Genomic DNA, 24,481 nt, shown 5'->3' with positions numbered 1-24,481 from the left:
CGTGAGACTGTGAGAACGAACGCTCCTATCTCGTATATCTCATGTTCCCACCCATCATAAAAGCAACACCGTCAGCAAGGTGAAAGACAGAACACGGGCTAATAAGAGGCAATACATGAAACCCTCCCACTGACACTGGTGAACAGTGGAGGATAAATTATCAACTGCTACCTGGAGGAATCTCAAAGGAATATCCCACTGCAGCACAAAGCAGGCAACAGCCCCACTACGACATCATGACAAGTGAGTTCTTGTGTGATTCATTTTCAGTCTCCATTCAAAGTAAATCCTGATTGTAAAGACCCTGAAGTAGTAAGTCAGAACAAACACAACTAGTTGTAAATGCCGCTGTGGTTGTGGATGTAAAACAAGAAAAACTATCTGTGTATTTGTCTCTTTTTGTGAGAAATGGATGGCTATTTAAACTTTAAGTTCCATCTTGTGTGCAGACGAGAAGGATCCCAAGAGGGGGCAGGAGAAGAGGGGAACGGTAAGATACTGAACTGTTTTGAAATGAAACAAAGCAGCCAGCTTCTAAATGTGTAAACTAGAACTGAAACTGCTATACTGTATGTTACTGTTAGAATCTACATTTAATTTTGATGTTTTACTTTTTATCTTTATTGCATTTATTTTAACAGCCAACTCATATTTTTCTGAGTAAAATTTCAAATTGACAAAACAATAAATGTATAAAATATTGTGGATTTTTTTTTTTCACATAAATCTACATATAAATTCCCCAGACTACACCAGTAATGCATATGATAAATCTAATAAAATAACACTAAGGTACTTTTAGTTTGAAGGCAGGTCTAAGTATATTATTTGTTTAGATTTCCTTTTTTCCCCTTAACTTTATATTTATGAGGTACTTAAGTTTCCCCTTCCCTGTCACTCTCCTACAAATCATATATATATTATATATAGTGACTACAGGTTGCCCCTCCCCCTTTTAAAAAGCGACATAACTATGTGCTTCGTTCCATCTCTTCCCCAGAGGTGGCCATTGCTCTTTGAACTGATCATTTTGCAGTCTCAGCATGAATGTTATTTTTTTTTTCCTTTGTGTAAAATCTTTTAACCACTGACTGCAATATATCATATGTTTTGGGGGCTTCAAATTTCCATTTAATGCTTTAAAACATACTGAACACACTGATAAGTCCCAAGTTACTTTGTAAATCCAGATTAAAAAGACAAATATGATGATATATATATCATGTATATGTATATATCATAATATGATGTATGATTCAACATCACAGGTTAAAATGAGTAATTCAATGATTATTATTTATATTCCACCTTATTACGTATAACTGCTGCATCAAAGTTTTATACACACACGTGCAGCAGTAAATATCAAGTATGAATAAGAACGAATACATTATTCTGAAATGGTTAGTAATAGATAATAGTGTGGTACTTCCGTCAATGAGCGAAATACTTCATCCACTGTCGCTTAACACCATGCTTGTGTTTCATTTATCCCCCAGAGCAAAGAGGTGTGTGGCTACCCGCTCAGCATCTTCTTTATCGTTGTCAATGAGTTCTGTGAGCGGTTCTCGTACTATGGAATGCGAGGTGAGAATATTTGACATTTCCAACTGTATTTCTCGGCGTTGTACCCAAGTGACGTCCTGCAGAGAGGAATGCCAGATTAGAAAATGGTAATGTTGTTAGATGGCAACGACAAACAGGAAACAGTACATGTCAAGGCTAGCGAGTGAGAAGAGATAAGAGGCAATTATTAGGGATAAGGTTCAGGCCACTGTTAAGGAAAACACGTATCATAGAGGAAATGGTCACACCCAAAAGGTTGGCATTATATGACACCTTCTTTATCTGATACAACATTTCTCTCAGAATATCATGTTCAAATGTATTTATTTATTTAGATATACTTTATCCTCCAAGATAGCCATAGTTAAATCCACTTCTCGAAGCAGTTTAATTAAAAAGTCAAAGTCAAAGTGTCTTTATTGTCCCAAAGCAGGGAAAATAGGTTTGCAGCCAGGAAGATGCACACACAGAGATATTCAGACATAATACACAGATGGACAACAACAGATAACATCATGGGCAGATTAAAAGAACCAATCGTAAAGATAAAATAATATATACTGTAAATAAATAAGCAGCATGGACACATGATTAAAGTCTCACATTATATGCACTTTCCTGCTCGTCCACAGCTGTGCTCGTGCTGTACTTCAAATACTTCTTGCTCTGGGATGATGACTTGGCCACTTCCATCTACCACACCTTTGTGGCTCTCTGCTACCTCACCCCTATCCTCGGGGCCATTGTTGCTGATTCCTGGCTGGGAAAGTTCAAGTGAGTGATTGCCTCGATGTTCTGTTGACACGTGCATAAAGGAAATGTGTGATTTATATACAATTTGCTTTCGAGCAGGAGTGGGGAACCATTTCATATTTTATAATATCCTTTGAGAGCCGTACTAAATTATTAAACGGATATCTCACTAAACTTTTTAAAGTGAGGGCTGGAACTGCTTCTCTTTGGCGAGACGTCTAATGTCTGGTTGTGATGATGATGATGATGCTTTTTGCAGCTGATAGTCTTTTTTACACCAGTAGGTTTATTCTAAAGATAAAGGACAGTACAGTACAAACAATGCTTCAACAAGAGAAGGGACAGGATTTTTGCAACCATCCAATATCTACCGCTTTATCTACACATGAGGGTCACAGAGCTGCTGCCATTCATACATACAAATTATTTCTATTAATAAAAATCAGCTACCTTCACCTGTGTATCGAGGTCACAGGTTGTAGAACTGAGTATAATTATTGTCTCTAATGTCCTAGGTTAGCGGAGCTTAACTTCTACATTCAATAGACATATAAAATTGATATTTTTTCCTTTAAAGTCCAGTTTTTGTTTTTTGTTTTTTTTTAAGTTTGCAGCTTTATGACTTAATTTCTGTCCTCTGTGTTGAGCATCTTTTAAGTGACCATGCATGGGATTCCTCGTCTCAAGATGCTCCAGATTTATTTTGTGATCATTTCATGTACTGTCCTCAAAATGCATTTGCTTATTGATGCACTTCTCCCTGTCTCTCCCTCAGAACCATCATATACCTGTCCATTGTCTACGCAATTGGCCAGGTTGCGATGGCCATCAGTGCAGTCCACGACATCACTGATACAGACAGGGATGGGACACCAAACAACATGGTCTTCCATGTGTGAGCATCTCTGCTACTGCACACATGACTGACAAACTTGGCATGCATTTGGAATTGCAGGCTCCGTGCTTATGCACTTGTTCTTTACCTTTATTCAGTGCGATGTCCATGGTGGGCCTCTTCCTCATCGCTCTCGGCACCGGAGGTATCAAACCGTGTGTGGCTGCCTTTGGTGGAGACCAGTTTCATGATCACCAGGTTAGATAAGTACTTCATTTTAGCCTCTCCTTCAACCCTTTAACACATAAGCCTTTGCTTATTTTAACCCTTAAAGGGCCAGAAAATGTCCTGCGAGGAAGTGCAGGACATTTTTTACCCATATTTACAATTTACTAGAAAATGTTAAATTTGAAATTTGAACATTATAACACATATTTAAAAATAGCATGTGTTTGAGTCCAAAAAACAGGCTAAAGAATGGAAACTATGTACAGGCGTTTTTCCAACTCTCTCCTCCCTGCTGATTCGGCGGCTTCCTGCAACAGCGCGAGTAAAATTACCATAATAAATAATTTGGCGTGCAACTTCACAGCTTTCAGAAAACGCTGGAATGTTTCCGATAGCACAAACCAAAGTCGCATAATTACGGTAATGCAAAGTGCGCTTGCACGAACCTGTCAACTGCGATACGTTCTGTGTTAACGGGTTAAGGATTAATGTTGATCATGACATTGAAAATATTTTTGCAATATTACACATGGCAGACGGATATACGTCTATGTGCAGGAAAGGCAAAGGAGAACCTTCTTCTCTGTGTTCTACCTGTGCATTAATGGTGGGAGTCTCCTGTCAACCATTATCACTCCAATCCTCCGAGGTAGATATGAGTAGGACACAAACAGTGCCATAAACACAAGTGTATAAGTGATAATCCTTCATAACAGTAAAATCCTCGTTGAATGACAAATGTCTCCATCTGCAGCTCAGGAATGTGGCATCTACAGTCAGCAGAAGTGTTATTCTCTGGCCTTCGGTGTCCCTGCAGCACTCATGATGGTCGCACTTGGTATGTTTGAACTTACCATGTAGACTGCGATTCGTCATACATGCGGGCTTTTGTTACACATACTGATACCACTGTTTTGCATGTGCTGTCCGTCACAGTGGTGTTCATCGTTGGGAGCGGAATGTACTACAAAGCTGAACCACAGGGGAACATCATGTTGGACGTGTGCAAATGCATCGGGGTGAGTGTGGTTTTCATCGGTTTGCACACATGAACACATTTTCATTAGTGTGCTCCTGCTAGTGTGTTTCAGTTGATTTACTTTGTTCTTCTCCTCATCAGTTTGCCATTAAAAACCGCTACAGGCACAGAAGCAAGCTACATCCAAAGAGGCAGCACTGGATGGACTGGGCTGAGGAAAAATACGATGTATTATTGTTTTGTTTTACTTTCATTTTACATGAATCTCGTGACGTTTCTTCGACGTGGTAACGGCTCTTCATGTCCCATCGTTCTGTGTTGTAGAAACTGCTCATTGCTCAAATCAAAATGGTGCTCAAGGTCCTCTTTCTGTACATCCCACTGCCAATGTTTTGGACCCTATTTGACCAAAAGGTACCTTTCATTTTCTTTGCTTTGTAAAGGTGAATGTCATTTTTTGTGGAGTAAATGTTTTGGCATTTCTCCTCTAAGGGTTCTCGATGGACTCTGCAAGCCACCACCATGGATGGAAACTTTGTAAGTCTGGAGGAAAAAAAACAAGTATATATATATATATATTTCATTGACTATAGCAAAGATGTCACGTATAATACTTTTATATGCACCTGCAGGGTCTTCTTGTGATACAGCCTGATCAGATGCAGGTAAGTTAAATTCATTGTTATCATGTTAACTGGAATTTATGTACTGCATATTTTTTTCCTGAGAAAATCCACATTGTACTATTCTTCTTCTTTTCTTTTTTTTTTTAAAGACTCTCAACCCCATCCTGATCCTGACTCTGGTGCCTATCATGGACAGTTTAATCTATCCACTGATCAAAAAATGTGGCCTGAACTTTACGTAAGTAGTCCTGTTCAGTAATCACTGTTCATAATGTCATTCTTTGGAAGGGCGATTACATTGATAACATTTACTTTACATGTCAGAGTTGTCATTTTTAACCTTAAGATGAAAAAACAACATCAATACAATAAGAGAGCCAGAATGCTTCCCTCTTTTTGCAAGGCTACGTTTAAAGCTGGGGACTCAAACTCTGACTCAAACAACCCGGGAGTCAAAAAGTTCAACTATGAAGGGAAATTTGCTTAAAATCATGTCACAATATTCCATCACTATAACGCAATAATGATATTCATGATGACATTTCAGAGTAAAAGTGTTTGTTATGATATGGAAGGAAACATAGTTCACAAGAAAAAAAACCATTTGTGATGCAAATTGAAAAAAAAAATTAAACAATAACACATGGAAAATTGTAATAAAATTGTAATAAAAACACTTAACATGTTCATATATATATATATATATACATATATATACATAATTTTTCCATAAATACATTTAAAATTGTGATTCATATAAACTTTTTATTATTATTATTATTATTATTATTATTATTATTAATAATAATAAAATATTGCTTACTTTTCATGACAATGGCTACCGATCATATTTAATATTATATTCTGCCTATAATCTAACTACAGTTGGAGGAGGTTGTGGGCCAGTTCTCATTATAACTTCATTATGGGTTGCATGTGGCCCGCGAGTTTGAGACCTCTGGTTTAAAGGCTTACAGCTAAAGCCTTATGTTTATATACAGTATTAATTTTCCTGCCTAATTTGCATAAATAGTGTATAATAAGTGTTTGACAAATGCATTACCTCTGTGAACTGTATGTTAATCCAACAGACCTCTGAGAAGAATGACAGTGGGGATGTTAATGGCAGCTTTGGCCTTTGTCTGCGCTGCTCTGGTTGAGATTGAAGTCGATGTAAGTAGACAGAACTTCCTACTGTACATTGCAAATCAGCTTGGGGGTTTAATATACTCACAAAATTCTACATGGCATATCAAGGACACATTTCTTTTGCATTATTTTCAGAAAACATTGCCCGTCTTCCCATCAACGTCACAAAGTCAGCTGAAATTACTTAACATGGGCAGTAAACCAGTCCTGGTTATGTTGCCTGGACAGGATCCACAGAATATTTCTGCCAATCAGGTATGTCGTCTTAACAATAACTATAATACCAAATATTGGTTCAAATTTTTTTTACACACGTTCAATAAGCTGTCTGTTTTTTGCAGGCCAGTGATGGTTACTTCACGTTTGAAGCAGGAGAAATCACCATTTCAACTCAAAGCCCTGCAGTGTCAAATAAGTTCCTCTTGGCCAGTGAAAAGCGACAAACACTTCTTATTCCAGCTAACGTCTCTGAAACATGGCTAATGGTAAGTTTGATGCATGAAATAATGAACATAAAGGCACGCAGGATCTTTAATGGGAAAATTCTAATCAAAAATCAATAATTTTTTTGTTTTTTTTCCCAGACCAACGATGCAACCTCCAAGCCGCAACAGGGTATCAATAAAATCCGGTGAGTTGAATTTAAACTGTTGAAACATTCAAATGTGATCATTATAAACGATAACAATAATTCCCTACAGAGTACAGTGTTTTCATCTGTGTTTTTACTGAATGTTTTTGTTCAAATTGTAAAAATTTCAGATTTGTGAATGGAATGAATACACCAGTGAATGTATCAACCTTTGGACTAATTGAGCCATTTTATTATTCCAACTACTCTGAAGTCAAAAATGGAAAGTAAGGATTTTTCCTTTCCGTCTTGTGATTAGCTGTTTTTATTACACTCGTGCAGTTTATTAAACCAAACCTTCTTTTCTGGCGATCAGAGTCTCATTCAAAGTAGAACGTGATCCACAGTCATGTGACTATAACTGGGAATTCGGATATGGTAGTTCATATACTTTCTTCATCCCCAGCACTTTGGACTTTGATCAAGTAAGTTTCACATAACGTTTCCATAATATCATATATCATAAATATAATATATTTAATATTATTTAAATATATAATATATTTTTCTGGAAAATCAAGCCAGATCATGCTTCAGTACCAAAGTCTGTATGTGATAACACATTGAGTATTCTTCTGATTAATTTAGAAGATGTTTTTATAAGTGAAGTCTAATTAGATCTAATTGTACTGTATTTATGCATTTAATTAATTTCCGAAAACTGTCATTTTACCCAGGTGTAAAAATCTACGTGGAGGATAGTGATATATTTATATTTTTCTTGTTCAGTTGATCTGACTAAATTGACATTGTCTTTTTCCTCTGTGCCATGAATAAAACACGTCATTCAGCCCCTCCATTGACTGACAGTATATGCTCATTACAATCAACCAGAGCAGTAGTAGTATTAGATGGTTATGAGTGATCCCCACATTCTGCCCTGGTTCTATAAATAATCCATGAAGCATAAAAATAAACAAATCTACTATTTAGTCCCATTTGTGAAGTAATACAATGCCCTTTGTCCAGCTTTTTTTGGGAGGTCATTAAGTATACATTATACATTGGTGATCAGGCTTTTTGGAGGTATTGCGTGGAATAACAAATGTTTCTTGCAAATAGACATTGTTTGTGATGGTCTGTGAGCATGTGGTTTTAACTACTGCTTTTATAATAAACAAATTGTCTCTTTTATATTTTAGTGTCAGGATTCTATAACTGCAGCAGAAGACATCCAGCCCAATTCTGTTTCCATGGCCCTTCAGGTCCCACAGTACTTCTTTATAACAGTTGGTGAAGTGATGTTTTCTGTTACTGGTCTGGAGTTCTCCTACTCACAGGTAGAACATTTACCACTCATTTATTAGTCCATAACCAAGCAATGTTTTTGTACCACATATACCACAATCTGGATTCTTTATTTATGGAATTGTTCATTTCTTATGCTTTTGTCCTCAAGGCACCCAGTAATATGAAAGCAGTGCTGCAAGCCGGCTGGTTGTTAACTGTGGCTATTGGCAACTTCATTGTACTGATAGTGGCTGAGGTGGCAAAGATTCCCAAAAGGGTAACTAAATAAATAAACAAAACAATACTTATACAATAAATCTCCCAGTAATAAAACTAGTCATCACCTGATGGTACACATGATGATAAATGCCATGTTTGTCCTTCTGTCTCTCTCCTCCTCTTTCAAAGTGGGCAGAGTACGTTCTCTTTGCCTCTCTACTGGTTCTAGTGTGCATCATCTTCTCCATCATGGCCTACTTCTACACCTACATCAACCCTACAGAAATTGAGGCCCATTTCAGGAACAACGCTGATGAAGACGACAAGCAAGATGAAACAAGGCTAAAGAGGGTCAAGAGAGACTCTGTGGAATCTGACGATGAAGATGATCGACGCAAACAGACCAAAATGTGAAGAGTCTTACTGTATAAAGCAAGTTAGGTATTTGTTTATATCCAAAGGAATGTCAGCACACAAGAGGAAATGTCATTCTGCCAGTAATGTGTGTGTCTGTGCGTGCATGTGCGAGTGCGTGAGTGTGTGTGTGCATGTGCGTGAGTGAATGGTTGATACTTTTTTATTTTAATACTAAATTCACTATTGTGAGCACGCTAGCTCTTTAATTATATGTTTAAATTGACAGATCCATATGGAATAAGCTATGAAATATAACAAGAACTTTTTTTTTTACTTTCACACCCTTGGCTGTAACTACTCTTTTATGTTTTTGTGTAAGTTATGCTCAAGTTAACAATAAAATTAAATCATTGCTGTGGTTTATCAATTACAGAGCTCCCTGTTTGTGCAGATATTCTTCTTAGGACACTGCATTGACTTCCATTCATTTGAACAGTCTTAATAAAGTGTTATCCCTAACCTTAACCAGTTCCTCAGAAATTAGGTTTTGTATCATTAGGACCAGGTTTTGGTCCCTATGAGCACTACTGGTCCTGACAAAGTCAGTGTTTTATGCTGGAGAGGGTCCTAAAGCAATAGCAAATACACATACTCACAACTGTGCACTTAATTCTACTTCACACCACTGGATATTAACTAGAAACTAAAACATTCTGGCCCATGCACTATAAGACCGAGCAGTGGTAAATGTGGCAATTGAGTCAGTGCACTTTAACAGTTGTTTCCTTCTTCCACCACATAGCTACTAATTCAGCTGAAACCTGAAACATCAGACCACATGTGAACTGCCCATTTAAAAAAAAAAAAACAACAACCTGACAATATACAACATAACAGGTATAATAATACTGGCACATACAGAGTAAGATAAATGACCATCCTAAAAATAATATAAAGTTAGAAAAAGGAGAAACTGTCAGTAAAGAAAATAAACATCATATAAATAAAGACATACATTAATTAATGCATTGGGGGTATTAGGGAAAAGGTATTGCAGATGTTTACAAGTTTTATACAATTGTGTTATAACTTGGGTTTAAAGATTTAGATGTTGAACTGATTTCAGTACAAGTGAAAATCCATTGGTCGTGATTTCATCTGCTGTAGCTTGTGAATAAAAATAATGATGATAAAGATCATAAAGGTTCATCGGGTATTCAAAGGCACTGTCTTTTGTATTGACATTGTAACAAATGCCATTTAAGGTTAAGATTATGAACACAATTTATAGATATAAAAAAGTGAGTTTTAAAATCTGTCCAGAACAAAAAAAAAGCAAACTGAGGCAGGTTTATGTTTCCAGAAGCTGCAGGAAACACCAGGGTCAGTAGACTTACTAATAATACAGTTAGAATGTAATGTATTGTGCACCCTTTTCACTTTTTGACCTGAAAAACTTTTCTTTCGATAACACGTGTTTGGCACCTGTGGGAACGTCCATCCTCTCGTGACGTATGTAGGTTTACGCATGACGTCATATGGACGGTCTCCTCTGATTGGCTGTACGGAAAATGAAAATAACATTAACCAAGATGGCGCCGGGCTACAGGCAGAAGTAATGAGATAATAGAACAACAAGCGATACAACTACACAGCAGTGTGCATTCATTATACGGAGCAACTGCTTCAGACTAGACCTGCGGCTCATCACTTGGAAGTTGCCGACCAGCAGCCGAGACACCGCGTTTGGAGATATATGTTTTTCAGCTCTTTGCTAACTACCTGCTAAGTAGCTAGCATAGCTAACGCTAGCTAACTGCGGAAGGCGAGTGAGGTGAGGGCAGCAGGCTCGAACTACAAGCTGACAAGTCGAGCTAATATTTTTACAAAGCTAACAACATCCCTGTTTGTCATATTAACCGACTTGCAACCCGGACCAGGTAACCCAAACCAGCGGTACGCGAGGAACCTGACTTCAGATAAGGCGAGCAGAAAAGACGAGGAAAGGCGTCATCTTTGCTGATCTGACGCCATGGCTCACTCTCCTATTCAGATTGGACTGCCGGGGATTCAGGTACAAACATTACATTGTGTCTTTAAAAGCGAACTTTTAGAAGACACGTCATTTTGTTCAGAGACATACATTTTACTTCATGTTTTAATTTTACCGTTGGCTCGCAACTAGAAGTATCTGCCTCGAAACAACTTTATCAGGAACACTGCAATAATGTCACTTATCACTCAACCTTTGGATTTCAGTGGTAAAGCCATAGTCCAGAATTACTGTATGAGAATAAGTTATAAACAGGGAAGGCTGTCATCTTTTCTGACGTTACTGAAATACTGACAGGTTGTCAAATCACAGTTGTCACAACACTCAAACATGCACCAATTAATTACACAATATAAATGCCACAAATTAACGAGAATGCAAGTTGATGTGTTCTTCCTGCAGTGATGTGGAGCCAACAGTGCAAAACCCAAGAGTTAGTTTTACTGTTACCTGAAATGTCACCTTGTATTTGAGAAATATATATTTTATCCCTCTGACTAAATTCTATTAGAATAAAGTGAAGTCTGAATTTCTCATATACAATCTCAGAATAAAATCTGAGGTTAAATAGATATTATGCTTTTAATTCATTTATTTTGGGTTGTTAATTTTGATATTGGTTTGTGGCTGATCTGCCATTGAATTCATGCCCTGGTTGAAGAGTTTGTGTGAAGTAGTTTGTCACAGTACACTATGCAAGAATGACAGCCTGCTTGTGTCACACAACCTAGATATGAACCATTGTACTTGTGATAGCACATAATATAAATGTTTTTCTTATGTTATAAATGCTTTATTAGCATATGCGCAAACAAATGCTAGTATAAATGGGAAACATCCATTCTGAACCCACAGATTACCAAGTAGACGGGTGTTATCAGTCGGAGAACTGGCTGTGACCCCTCAATCCTTAAGGTTGTGTTGCATGGTTGACGCTATTCTGGACACAGTTGTGGGAGAGAATCGAGCAGAGTGAGGTTCAGGCAGCTTTAGCTGTCACAGCAAGACTGCTGACTGTGGCTATGGCCAAGTACATTCCCGTTTTGTGTCATCTGTGGTCGCAGTACCCTTGCTGTTTTTATTCCCATTGTTTTTAAAGAGGTCAGCCTCAACTTTATAATTTTCACCTGGATGACTGACCACACCAGTGTCATGATAGTAATTTGGTTGTGTTGTTTCTACTTTGTTTTTTTTCTGCACTGCTCTCTCTGCCTCTTTGTCTTTGATGTAAATTCCCTTCACTGACAGATTCTGCAGCCCACTCTTTGTCCGTTTTTCAAAGTGCAGCTGCTCATTTCTCCATTCACATTGGCTTGACCACCATGCATTAGCACTTTTACAGGAAACTATTCTCGGGGGTACTCTAAAGCAATGTGCACCAAGAGCAAACAGATCATCTTCTCAGGGCAGGGTTACCTGGTAATTTAAGCATCAAGCGGAGTTGCTTCAATTCTGTATTATTAAAGGCTCTGCAGTTGTATTATTTGTTGCATTTCAAATTTCACACTAAGATAGAAGGTAAACATGCTTTTAGGGTTGGGCAGTATTGCCAAAACTATCACGATTATAAAATATCAATATCGATACTGATAATTATTAGTTGTAATTGTCAGTTTTATGTAAATACAATTTAAGATTTAGCTTCTCAGTGAAAGTTGGAAATAACCAGTTCTGTTTTTGGAAGAAAGTGAAAATAGTAATAATACTTTTCTGCCATTTTGGGCTACCCTATTTTTATCATGGTCCACAATGGACAAACTAAACACCTTCTGAGTTTCATTACTACCTGAAGGCTTCATAGGTTCTCCAACACACTTGGAGGTGAGGGGTATTCAGCTGCAACGTTCAACTTCACCAGTAACGTTTGCCAAATTTTAAAATGGAGAATAAATTCACAAATGTGCAAAACATTCATTTTAATTATATGGTCTGGCTCAAAACTATGTATGTTTGTAAGGTACTGTGCAAAAGGCTTAGATTTGATGTTTTAGCAATGCTTTAATGATAATACGGTATAATTATTTCTCAATCACTTTATTTGAACACATCCAGAAAATACAGGAAACATGTATATAGTTTAAAAATAACACATTTTATCCTTGCAATTAAAAATAGCATGACCCTGGCTCTCTTAAAACTGGAGTGGAACACTATAATGTTGCTCGTAAAACCTGCATTTGTGTTACTATTTCACGTCGACAATTTATTCAAGATATGTTTGAGCATTACAAACAAATGTTCTGTGAGATAAACTCATTGGAAAAAAACAACAGAGATGGTGATGCCCAAGACTTTTATACTCGGCACCGGAAAAATATTGATCTGTTGATCCTAAGTCATATTGATACTTGAGTAAATTGTATCATGGTATATTTTTATTGAATTGTTGCCGAGCCACACAGTGGTGCACATGACTACTGTTGCCTCACAGCAAGAAAGTTTCTGTTTCGCATCCCGGTCTGGGCCTTTCTGTGTGGAGTTTGCAGGTTCTCCCTGTGTATGTGTAGATTTTTTCCAAAACATACAGAGGTAAATTGTAGACTCTAGATTGTGTGAGTGAATGGTTGTATGTCTCTATGTGTTGACCCTGCGATAAACTAACAACCTGTCCAGGGTGTACCCCACCTGTAACACTCATGTGGAGGATAAAGCAGTAGATGATTTAATTAATTGTTGCCCTGCCCTACACACTTTATACAAATATTTTATATTATATATTTATTTTCCACTCCTTTATCTTGGAAATGATGGCAGCATGAACACTACACTACTAAGGCAGTTTAGGCTCATTATTGCCAAGCATGGAGGGAAATTGAACTGGCCAACTAGAAGAACATTACTTCTGTTGTGGTGCCCCATGGGGAAATAAGCCTTTTAGTGCAGTCAATAAGACAGGGTGAAGCTCTTCAGTGTCTCTCACTGTCAGCCTCCATGGGGAAGGCCATAAAGCCTTACCTGTATTTATGTCATGTTGTCTAATAATTTGAAGGTGACATAGACCGGAAGCTCCAATTAACGCTGCGTTTGTGTGTGTATCTGCGTCATTACCTCGTTTATGAAACCCTAAAGTTTCAGAACAAACAGTTCAGCCACTGCTGAGAAAATAGTGTTGTATTGTTTTCCTGGGCTCTGCGAAGCGGATCGACACTTCCTTAATTTGATGTCGTCATCAGAAATCCTCACCACCGTAGCGCCTCCCGGTGCGGGCACTAGTCCGGGCACATCCGGTTGCGTACATTCAACCGCAGAAGAAGAAGAACTACTCTTGTTGTAGCTGCTGAGATGCAGAGCATCCACCGTGCCAGAGGGGGAGCTGTGTATCTGAGAGCTGGCCTACCTATTACGTCACTTCCAGGTACCTGGCCAATCACAGGACAGTTGTAAAGCTCTCGTTGGCTGGCCAATCACAGCAACTGTTTGGTCTGAAACAGCGCGGCTGACGAGAGCGTCAGTGAGGAGATATTTTGATCGGCTCGTTTGCAGCGATTAGGAGGTTTTTAATCATGAAAACAAGTTAATATATGTAAGTAGACCTCCATAACTAACATATATGTGTGATACAAGCATTCGATGTCACCTTTAAACATTACTCAAAAGTACAACTTGAAAGGGTTAAAAAGTTACTCTCTTGGTTATTGCACAGAAACTCCAAAGGACAAATAATATGTGCCTGAGGCAGGTTAGCTGTATGAAGTGAAGAGATGTCCTGGGATTATCTTTAATGTGCAATAGATCAGTATCAGTTTTATGAAACCCTGCATTTTATCACGTTATAATGTGCTTAACATCCCACACTGCTCCACAAGTACGAGTACTGCTTATGCAAGTTATCACCCTAAGTGATAGATGCTCAGTTTAATAATCTTTATCCACATATGATGTTATGAGGGAGTGAAGCATCAAGAGGCATAGACTGAACTGTCAGTCCAGCTTTGATGGTGATATCCACACTGTGTTCCTGCTGGAATGAAGAGAGATTGTCTCAATCACTGTTTCTCTGAGTCTGAGTCCCCACAGACACTAGGAAACATAAGCTATCTTTCCATTGAGAAGTGCATTTTACATGATGGTAGTAACTACCTTTACTTGACATGTTTATAATTTGTATGAACAAAAATGAAATTATTAGTAAATTAAGTTGATTGGTTTAGGAATAAGACTAGTGTTCCGACAGCAAATATAGATGCGTTTGTCCGTCTGTGTAATTTAGAAGTGGCTTAATTCTCTCTCCCTGTTCATCCCTCTGTCGCACAGAATTTTAATGCTGACCCAGAGGAGCTTTTTACCAAACAGGAGAGGATAGGAAAAGGCTCTTTTGGTGAAGTCTTCAAAGGCATTGACAATCGGACTCAGAAAGTTGTGGCTATTAAAATAATTGATCTGGAGGAAGCAGAGGACGAAATAGAGGACGTTCAACAGGAAATCACTGTTCTCAGCCAGTGTGACAGTCCATTCATCACCAAGTACTTTGGATCCTATCTTAAGGTGAGTGTGAACCTTAAGAAGATGCATCGTGTCGACATCTTAACGTATGTCACTAGTTTGTCTAGTCAATGTCTGTCATTTAATTATTAATATGGGCAATGGAACAAACATTGCTCATATAATATGGCTCACATTACTGTAGAACAAATGGAGTAATGTTTGTCATATATATACATACATACATGCACCCATATATATATCCATATATATATCCATATCCATATACAGTACCTCAGGCTTTGACCACTTGTTGAAAGAAACAGCAATTTTCTTGACTTTCAGCTTGTGTTTACATGATGCACCACAACCCTTTTTATCGTTATCCCCTGGTGAGCAGGGAGCATTATCTCTTGTTTGTGTTTAGTGTATAAGTTTGGTATGTGTGAGGCGTGTGGATAAAAAACTAAACCTCACATTTTCCACGTTGTGCCATGCACTTAAGTCACAGTCACTGCTACCACTGTTTGTACCACTTCATCGGAATTTTGATGTCTTCACAAGTTACTAGTGTTCACCGTTGGAAAAAACCACTGCTGCTGTGTGGGCGGCAGCAACAGAGAGTGTCAAAGTGACTTTGACAACTTAAGTCAAAATCTCAGCAAATGCTCTGATGACACATCCACAGATCTAGTGAAAGCCCTGCCTGTCTTGCTGAACTGCTATCACAGCAAACGGGTGTTACAAAAACAAGTACAGGTCCAGGATTCAGTCCATAAAAATTATATATGCTTTTACTTTATAAAAGGTGTCTGGTTAAGTAGTAGACTCAACTACTTGAATCATCATGTTGTAAATGTAATGATTTAGATATTTAATAATTAATATTAGGAGTATTAGTTTGAATCAGTTGTAAACAGACTCTCCAAACCTGTGGAAATAAATTAAAATTAATCACTTTTTTAATAAGGGTGTCAAAGTGAACATGCTAACCTGTTATTTGTAAAAACCTGATTGTGTCTGATTATTTTACAGGGTACAAAATTGTGGATTATTATGGAATATTTGGGTGGCGGTTCAGCCCTTGATTTGGTAAGTCAAATAAAACTATAAAAGTAAAAGCAGATTAATGAAATAGCTGTTTTAAAAATACACTGTACCATTGTGCCATCTTAATGAATCTATTCCTCTAGTTGGAACCAGGTGCCCTGGATGAAACACAGATTGCCACAATCCTGAGGGAGATCCTCAAGGGACTCGAGTATCTGCACTCTGAGAAGAAAATACACAGAGATATCAAAGGTAATGTAGTTTTTTTGTGCATTGTTATCTCTACTCTGTGCCATTTATTTACCCCTTGTATAATTAGAAAATAATTATTGTATTGAAACAGTGATGTTTAACAGATTTCCTTTTTTCTTTTTTTAATCAGCATTTATGTATGCTGTGTTTTGGATTTTTGGCATACCTTTAATGGTGCAAAGTTCCCAAAATGTTGCAAACATAGGTCAAAAAGAAGTCTGTCCTGTTTATACTTGGCAGTAACCACACATTGATTTGCTTAGACCCTCCTTGCCTCACTATCTTCTAAAGCAGTATGTAATGCTTCACATACACTATTTTGGTTTCTCTTGCCTTCAGCTGCCAACGTCTTGATGTCAGAACAAGGTGATGTGAAGCTGGCAGATTTTGGAGTGGCCGGACAGCTGACAGACACACAGATTAAGAGGAACACATTTGTTGGAACACCTTTTTGGATGGCCCCTGAAGTTATAAAGCAATCTGCTTATGACTCAAAGGTAAAAAAAAAAAAGAGAAGAAGCAAAGAACAAATTCAAGGGTGCCCTGTTATCATGTGTAGTGCTGGAATTTTTTTTAATTGTTGATGTGGTTTGTGAGTGCGTCTATAAAGCTGACAGCTGCATCACTTTGTGGTCAGCTTTGTTTGTAAAGCTTGCAGTGTAGCTGATCAGCTGAGCTGGACTGAGCACAGAGGAGTGCGTAGTGTGAGCTTCTCTGTTGGGATAGTTTTCCTTTGAGTCAGCGTGGTCCAGTGCATAGAGTAAAAATATTACTGTCAGCTGCACAAAGTTAGTGTTTTGCTGTACATAGACCAGCATAGTGGGGGCTGTTAATCATTTTCTTGTGTCCCGATGGCTTTACTGGAGAAGAGGTATTCGTGTTAGAAGAATTTATACAGTTATGAATAAACAAAATAATGGGTTTGTCCCACAGTACAAAAACATGCCAAATAAGGTGACGTTTATTGGAGGCTTCATCCATATTACTCTGCTCCTAATACATTTGCCGTGAATGGCCAACATTTACTGTTACATTACAGCTTATTTCTGATTTGTCTTGATTCATCAGAAAATCCAATTTTCAAAGAGGAGAAATGTTGTGGTTTTCATCAGTCGACAGTCCTTCATTTCGCTCGATGTATCCACTTTTCCCACTGCTTTTCCAGGACAGCGAAATGGGGAGGTGGGAGGGGTGTTTCAGTCGTGTGATTTCTAAATGTCCTCTTTTATTCCCTGAATCTGTATTCAATTGCACTTATTTGCTGTTAACTTTTTTGGATATACTGACTTTTACACCTTCCTCAAGCATAAAAACTTGTGTTTCAAGTTTCAGGTGTGTTTATGCACATAAAACAGGCTGATGGAAGCCCACCTATTGTCATTCCCTATACTTATTTGATATTCTGATCATTATCATCAATGTATCGTGGTGACACAATACATTGATTACAGTCTCAAAACTGTCTTGTTTACAGCTGAAAGAAAAGAGTGAAAATGGCCGACATTTACTGCAGGCCTGCGTTTAGTCTCGATGGACAGAAAAGTAGACACCTGGAAACGATAGCGCACCTATCATTCACCGCATTCACTTCCTGACTGATACTTGTCAGCCACAACTTGATTGTATCAGCTATAAATTAAAAGCTCAGTTAAAACCTTTTTTTTTCTTCTTCAGTTTCACATCATCAGTCTCATAACAGAAATCCTTGTTCTTTCTCTTTGCCATTGTTGTTTCTCATATGTAGTACTGTCTGAATGTAAGCTGCTTACAGAGGCATGTGCCTGCTCATTGTATCTGAATGTCGCGTGATTTGCATTTTTTTAGGTATGTTTGTATAAATACAGTTTATTTCTGATTTATCTCGGCGTTGATATGAGTGTGAATGGTTGTCTATCGCCGTGCGTTGGTCCTGTGATAGGCTGGAGAAGCTGCCTCTCGTCCAACGTCAACTGGTATTGGCTTCAGCCTCTCCACCACCCTTAGTCGATACACAACATAGGCAATAGATGGACTGGCATTTGAGTTTAATAAGCAATTTGTCTTTTTGTATTTGTTTTATAGGCAGACATCTGGTCATTAGGAATAACGGCAATAGAGATGGCTAAAGGAGAGCCTCCCCATTCTGAGCTTCATCCAATGAAGGTTTTATTCCTCATCCCAAAGAACAACCCCCCAACACTGGAAGGAAGCTACAGCAAACCACTTAAAGAATTTGTGGAAGCCTGCTTAAATAAGGAGCCTAGTTTTGTAAGTTTAACTGACTCTTGTACATGCTGTTACGAGCAACAAAAGTAAATTTAGTGCAAAACTTGATTTTAACCTTCACTGCTGCATTTGTGTTGTGATTTCCTTAGAGGCCAACTGCCAAAGAGCTGTTAAAGCATAAATACATTGTCAGGCATGCCAAAAAGACTTCCTATCTGACAGAGCTGATCGACAGATACAAGAGGTGGAAATCTGAGCAGTCTCGCGCGGAATCCAACTCTGATGAATCTGATGAGTAAGTTGACTGCACCATCATCGTTCCAAGCAGTAATTGACAAGACGCAGCCAATTTTCATAGTAGAAAAAAAAGAAAAGGTCTTGCAACTTTACGTACACCCGAGTAAGTCCCTCAAAACCCTGTGTCACTGTAGGGAGGCAGATAACCAGGCATCTGGAAGCAATGACGCCACCAATGACGCCAGCAATGACGACTGGATTTTCAACACCATCAAGGAGAAAGACCTGAAGAAGATGCAGAACGGGGCAGCACAACCTGCTGAGCTGGAGAGGAAACCGGTGAGAAACATGCACCATTATAGAGAGAAAAATTTAATTAATTTATATTTGGTCATCTCTTTCAGATTTCCCTTTTCACCTTTCAATCGTCTTTTTTTTTTTTTCATCAGGTGCATGAAAGTCCAAAGAGGCCTCTGTCAGAAAGTTTATCATCCATATTTTCTCCATTGTTTTCTGAGGTAATCACATTACTTATTTTCCCTCATCATTGCATGAGTAATGTAAAAGCAAATGTCATATACAGTCTGTGTTCGAATTATGTGAGAGCCAATGGGAGCTGAGCTCCTATGAAGACGGGTCAGGCTCCTATGAAGGTAGTCATCTGATTTAAAATATAACCAAAAACCAAGGGCCTAGGTTTGTGTATGGACGGTGGGGACATGTCCACGTCAATATTAGAGACAGGGCAATGTGTACGCGTGCACACATTCTCTCTGTGAGCGAGCAGATTTTACGAGCATCAGTGAACGCATCACAGCCGAGCTGAGATATCACTGAGTCTCAGAGGAGACGAGAGCGAGAGAGAGCAGGTGACGTGCTGTTCTGACAACACAGCGGTGAGTTTTGTGAAGCACACAGGCTGATCCTTTTTGCTTTGTTGCTTTATTGGCCTGCACTACAACACGCATGTAACTTTGTTAATGCGTACTAGTTTTCATTTTGTACCATCAGAAAAGGGCTTTTCCGGCAGTGTCCCCACCAGTCTCTTATGTCCTTGCCACAAAACACGATTTTAATTATCATTTTATTATTTTAATCACAAACAATGCATTTAAAGAGTACAATTCACATAAATGAGACAAACAGGCTGAAGAAACGACTACGGAACTACTGCTTCCATCCAATATTAGAGTAATATTTACTTGCACTGTTTCCTCATCAGTCGACACATTCCTCCATTTTGCTCACTGTATCCACTTTTCCAGGACAGTGAAATGGGGAGTTGGGAGGGATGATTCAGTCACATGATTTCTAAATGTCCTCTTTTATTCCCTGAATCTGTATTCATTGCACTTATTTGCTTGTATGGATATCCTGACTTTTCCACCTCCCTCAAGCATAAAAACTTGTGTTTCCATCCAGGTGTGTTTTTGTACATAAAACAGGCCGATGGAAGTCCACCTGTTGTCATACTCTATACTCTACTTATTAGATATTGTGATCATTATCATCAATAGAGTGGAGATTACATTACTGTTGTCTCAAAACTGTCTTGTCTACAGCTGAAAGAAAAGAGTGAGACAAGTAATGGCAAGCCAGAAGTTGCCGAGGCGCTACGAAAGGCTATTTTCCTGGCAGAAGAAATGCACCCTGGCATCTGTGACTCCCTGGTGGCTGAGCTAGTGCAGAGACTTCAGAGGTAGTTGAAGTTCATATTTCCACGCCCCACTGTGTTGACATTTTGTTTCCTACCATAATTTTGTGTAATTATTCATTAAAAGTGTGATTCATTGAAACAGGCTGTTCATGGTGAGATGGTTCAATTTACCAACGAACATTCAGTATTACAGAGAAAAGCTGTGGAATTCTAACTGTGAGACAAAAAAGGCAGGATTGTGGTGAAGGATGTGTAGGTGTGTTATGGTTTATCACGTGACACAAACTTTCGTTTCCTGTCAGAAAAAAAAAGCTAATGCTGAGATAAAGTGGCAAACACATTTTTAGGAGACCATAAACCGAAGCTGGTGTAGATTTGTTTTGAGGGAAGTGTCGGTTAGTGGAAACTGTCTGTCTACTAGCAGCCATGTTGTCTCATCACCATCCTCTGTATCACAGTTAATGCTAGTACAGTACATTCACTGGTGTTGACATAGATTTCTTCATATCATCTGCTTTTAACCTGTGGTCTGTTCAGTAAATAGATTTTCTTTTCACCAGATTTTCTGTGCCTCACGGAGCTGCCACTCACTGAGAGGAGCCACATTCACTCCTGCTCCCAGCTTCCCACCCTGGTGGCAGCAGTCAGATCTTTTTCACTGACCTCCACAGCCAGGATGAAGTCTCCCAGGAAGGTCTCCATCACACTTTGCTCAAAGCAAATCCTGACTCTACCCTGTTTTTATGCTTACACGCCACCAGACGGTAATGATTCAGGACAGTCAGTGGCCAGCCAGTTGGCTGCCAGCATGACTGCCAACTGCTGTAAGATGTCCCTTCTCAATACCTCCTTCACAAAAGCTTTATTTTAGAGGGGTGGTGTTCGCTATCTTTTCCACAAGGACTTTTTTGGTTTGGGGGAGTTTGTGGCTTTTTCACAAAGGTTTACATTCAGCATCCTTTCAGAGAAAAGTTCCATGCTTAATTGACTGTGTGTGTGTGTGTGTGTGTGTGCGCGCGCGTGCGGCTGTGCAAGATCCCCTGTGAAACCTGCGGTGATGAGTGATGATTGTATTGAACACTCAGGTATCCTGCTTTAAGTGGAATGTGTCCTCTGGGAGACGGAAAGAGCTCTAAAGGGTGGTTGTACAAACATGTAAATAAGCAAATTTCTACAGATTCATGAAAAAATAATAGAGCGTTTGTAATGGAACCACTGTGTACAAATGGCCAAAATGCAAAGTGTAGATAATGGTTGTGAGGTAAATATTTTGAGAGACTTAAATGGCCATACATGAGATTGCCTTGCCTTTGTACTTTGTTCTTTTGTGTATCAGTCTCTGATTTTTTTTTTTAAATACTCATCCAATGAATGAAAATGGCTGCCCTCTACCATTTTTTTACTACACAGTAGATTCATTATATATTTCTTAATTTCTCTTTAACCTTTTTCACTCTATGCTGTGGCTGTAAACATGTAAAGAATGTAAAAAAACAAAAACAAAAACAGCAGTGGCTGGATCATGCATGCCCCCACCAGTTTAAGACACTGGAAGTTCTGTTTCCAGTCGTGATTCCTCAAAGCCTTGAGTTGCGTTGGTTTGTCAGACTTTGCCTCATTACCCCGCGCTTTTTATTATTATTATTATTATTATTATTATTATTTTGCTGTGCGATTTTGATCAGTGAGATAAACTGAGGATTTTTCCATTCATTCATTCCATTAACGGGGCAGTGCCATCATCTATTGTATTACTCGTGAACCGGCAGACTCTGTTCGTCTTCCTATAGGAGCTGCAGTGGAACGATCTCCTCAGCGTACCTACGTCTTTAATTGCACTTCAAGTATTAATGCCTTTTTACTATAAACAAAGTAGCCATAAAACAGTAGCACAAAGTGTACGGTGTTTTTCCAGGTATGCACCATACTGACTGGGACAAAGAGTCTGCCTCAAGTCTTACAGCTTTGACTCTGGACTTGCTCATGCAGTGAAAAGCTGTTTTCAGACGTAGACGCCGGGTAATGTCAGAAGATTTAGGTCTGAACATTCTTTGGGAGGCAACACCACGAGAATCTCCGGAGGATCCAAGTGAGGGTGTGGCACCTGATTCAAACATGCAGGAATCGGACTATCGCCTCTTTCTTTTTCTTTTTTTTTTTTCTTGCTGTAAATCCTCTGGAGTTTCTCCTGCTTTGTGTCACATTAGACATTAAACTAGGGAGTGGACATTTGAGTTCAGTCACCTGAGAATCTCCACAGTTCAGTGCATGTCTGAAAGCAGCTGAAGGTTTTTCCCTGGCTGTACCTGTATTTGCATTTGGACTTGTTTGAGAAGTGTTACATTGACTTCTGGCACAGTAGATGACACTGCTCTCAGATGTACATATTAACATAAAGCCAGGAGGTGTTCAGAGACCAGTGGCACTGCTACTACGTCTTGACTCGTTTCAAATGAATGTTCATGATGGAATAATGTAAACAGTTTTTAAAAGCTGTTGGTTGTTTTGAGCGGTATGCGTTGTAGCATACTTCTACAGCACTGGAGTAACGTTGATTCCTGAACAGAGCTGAAACAGAAGAGTATTTGTGATGGATGGGTGAATGAATGAATAGTATCAGCTTTAGTGTTCTATCTAATTTTCTATTTGTATGATTTCTTCTTTTTTCCATCGGACGTTGAAATGCGTCGCAGCAAAACCTTAAAAACGAGAAAAGATCAAAAATATTTCTTTCATTCCTTCTCAGAACATTGTGTGCACAAAGAAATCGGAAATAGACGCAAGTATTATTTTTGCCACGCGGTAATACATGGCACAGGGTTGAGTTCAATGAGCAGTTTGAGAAACACATACTTTCACTTTCGTGTTGAGGATTGGACGAGAAGGCTTATACCACTATACACTCAATGGCCACTTTATTATGTCCACCTGTACCATCAAATGCAAGTTATTTTCAAACATTGAGGTAATAGATATCGGCACCCTGCTCTTGTTTCCTTTCTGTCTCTACACATTTGGCTCTCCAGTGAAGTCAAATTGCCATAATATAGCAATCATTTACAAACCTTTCCAACCATTTCACCCGGAATCTGATCTTTCAGTTTCCATTGAGCTGCTTAAGTTGTGGCCAGTGTGTGTGAGTGTGTAAAGTTGTATCAGTCTTCATATTTAACTCTCAGCAGAAAGAAAAAGCTTTTTTTTTTTTATGTTCACATATTAATACAATGCGCTGAAACATTTCCTCTTCTTTTTAATGTGCTATTTGTTCTCAAAGTTAAATGAGTAAAAGTAAAATAAGTAGAAATGTATTTTATTTACTCTTCAGATGTGCCATGTATGCCCTCTTCAAACTGAGACACAAGCTCAATACAGTTTGCACCTTTTACATGGCCTAACATGACTTTACAGTATGTTTTTATGTGTTGCACTTTGTGTGATTTATTTCTTTTTATGGTACTTTAACAAAGCCACAATAACACACAATAATTTGCATTTTACTTTTCACCCCCTTGTGTGTCGTATGGCAATAAAGCAGTGTGATTGCGCAACAGTAACTTTTTTCTTAGCTCAAGTAGGCATATAATCTATTGAACTATTTTTATAGCCCACAAAAGCAGTATTATGTATCAGAGGGAGTCAAATTTGGTTTTGTGATGTGTTCAATTTTTTTTTTTAAACTAAACACTGGATAGCAATCACTTCAAAGGTACATTTCATTATGTGTGACTTTGCAGACAGTTTATTACCCAGTATACGTGTTTGATCTTTCAGGCCAGTGCTGTTGAATTTGTTGAAAGTTGGTTAAAGAACAATAAAATCACACTTTAAATTTGAACCACTTTGCCATTATTTGACCTACTGTACGTCCTTCGTCTGAACGTGAACTTGGTGAGAATGTGCTGGAGTTTCTCGATGTCGGTCAAACTGTCGACAACGTGCTTCATAAGCGGTGATGACGGTGTGTTTTGGAATGGCGCGGGTTCATTAAATGGCTTAAAGTAGAGCAGGGAACTGGTGTTATGTTAATCAGAA

General features: G+C 38.5%; 2 protein-coding genes across 2 annotated transcripts; both read left to right on the top strand.

Annotated features, from left to right (window-relative positions):
• Positions 1-106: 106 nt before the first annotated feature.
• slc15a1a (solute carrier family 15 member 1a) lies at positions 107-9,007 on the top strand. The gene is made up of 23 exons (XM_058612442.1): positions 107-243; positions 450-490; positions 1,500-1,587; positions 2,199-2,340; positions 3,095-3,214; positions 3,313-3,412; positions 3,941-4,031; positions 4,137-4,220; positions 4,319-4,401; positions 4,503-4,589; positions 4,686-4,775; positions 4,854-4,898; positions 4,994-5,026; positions 5,137-5,225; positions 6,079-6,160; positions 6,272-6,391; positions 6,478-6,621; positions 6,721-6,767; positions 6,899-6,994; positions 7,084-7,192; positions 7,910-8,047; positions 8,167-8,274; positions 8,406-9,007. Exons 1-23 carry the CDS (start codon positions 237-239, stop codon positions 8,628-8,630), a joined length of 2,169 nt encoding a protein of 722 aa, XP_058468425.1. The 5' UTR covers positions 107-236; the 3' UTR covers positions 8,631-9,007.
• Positions 9,008-10,145: 1,138 nt separating this feature from the next.
• stk24a (serine/threonine kinase 24a (STE20 homolog, yeast)) lies at positions 10,146-24,284 on the top strand. Its single transcript, XM_058612443.1, has 12 exons — positions 10,146-10,407; positions 10,514-10,647; positions 14,881-15,111; positions 16,084-16,140; positions 16,242-16,350; positions 16,690-16,847; positions 18,412-18,597; positions 18,705-18,850; positions 18,987-19,131; positions 19,242-19,310; positions 20,355-20,491; positions 21,010-24,284. Exons 2-12 carry the CDS (start codon positions 10,606-10,608, stop codon positions 21,041-21,043), a joined length of 1,314 nt encoding a protein of 437 aa, XP_058468426.1. The 5' UTR covers positions 10,146-10,407; positions 10,514-10,605; the 3' UTR covers positions 21,044-24,284.
• Positions 24,285-24,481: the final 197 nt, after the last annotated feature.

Source organism: Solea solea, chromosome 2 (assembly GCF_958295425.1).
Source record: "Solea solea chromosome 2, fSolSol10.1, whole genome shotgun sequence".
Lineage (NCBI taxonomy): Eukaryota > Metazoa > Chordata > Actinopteri > Pleuronectiformes > Soleidae > Solea > Solea solea.
Note: the sequence above shows the minus strand (reverse complement) of the source record. Positions and strands in the feature narration are given on the sequence as shown.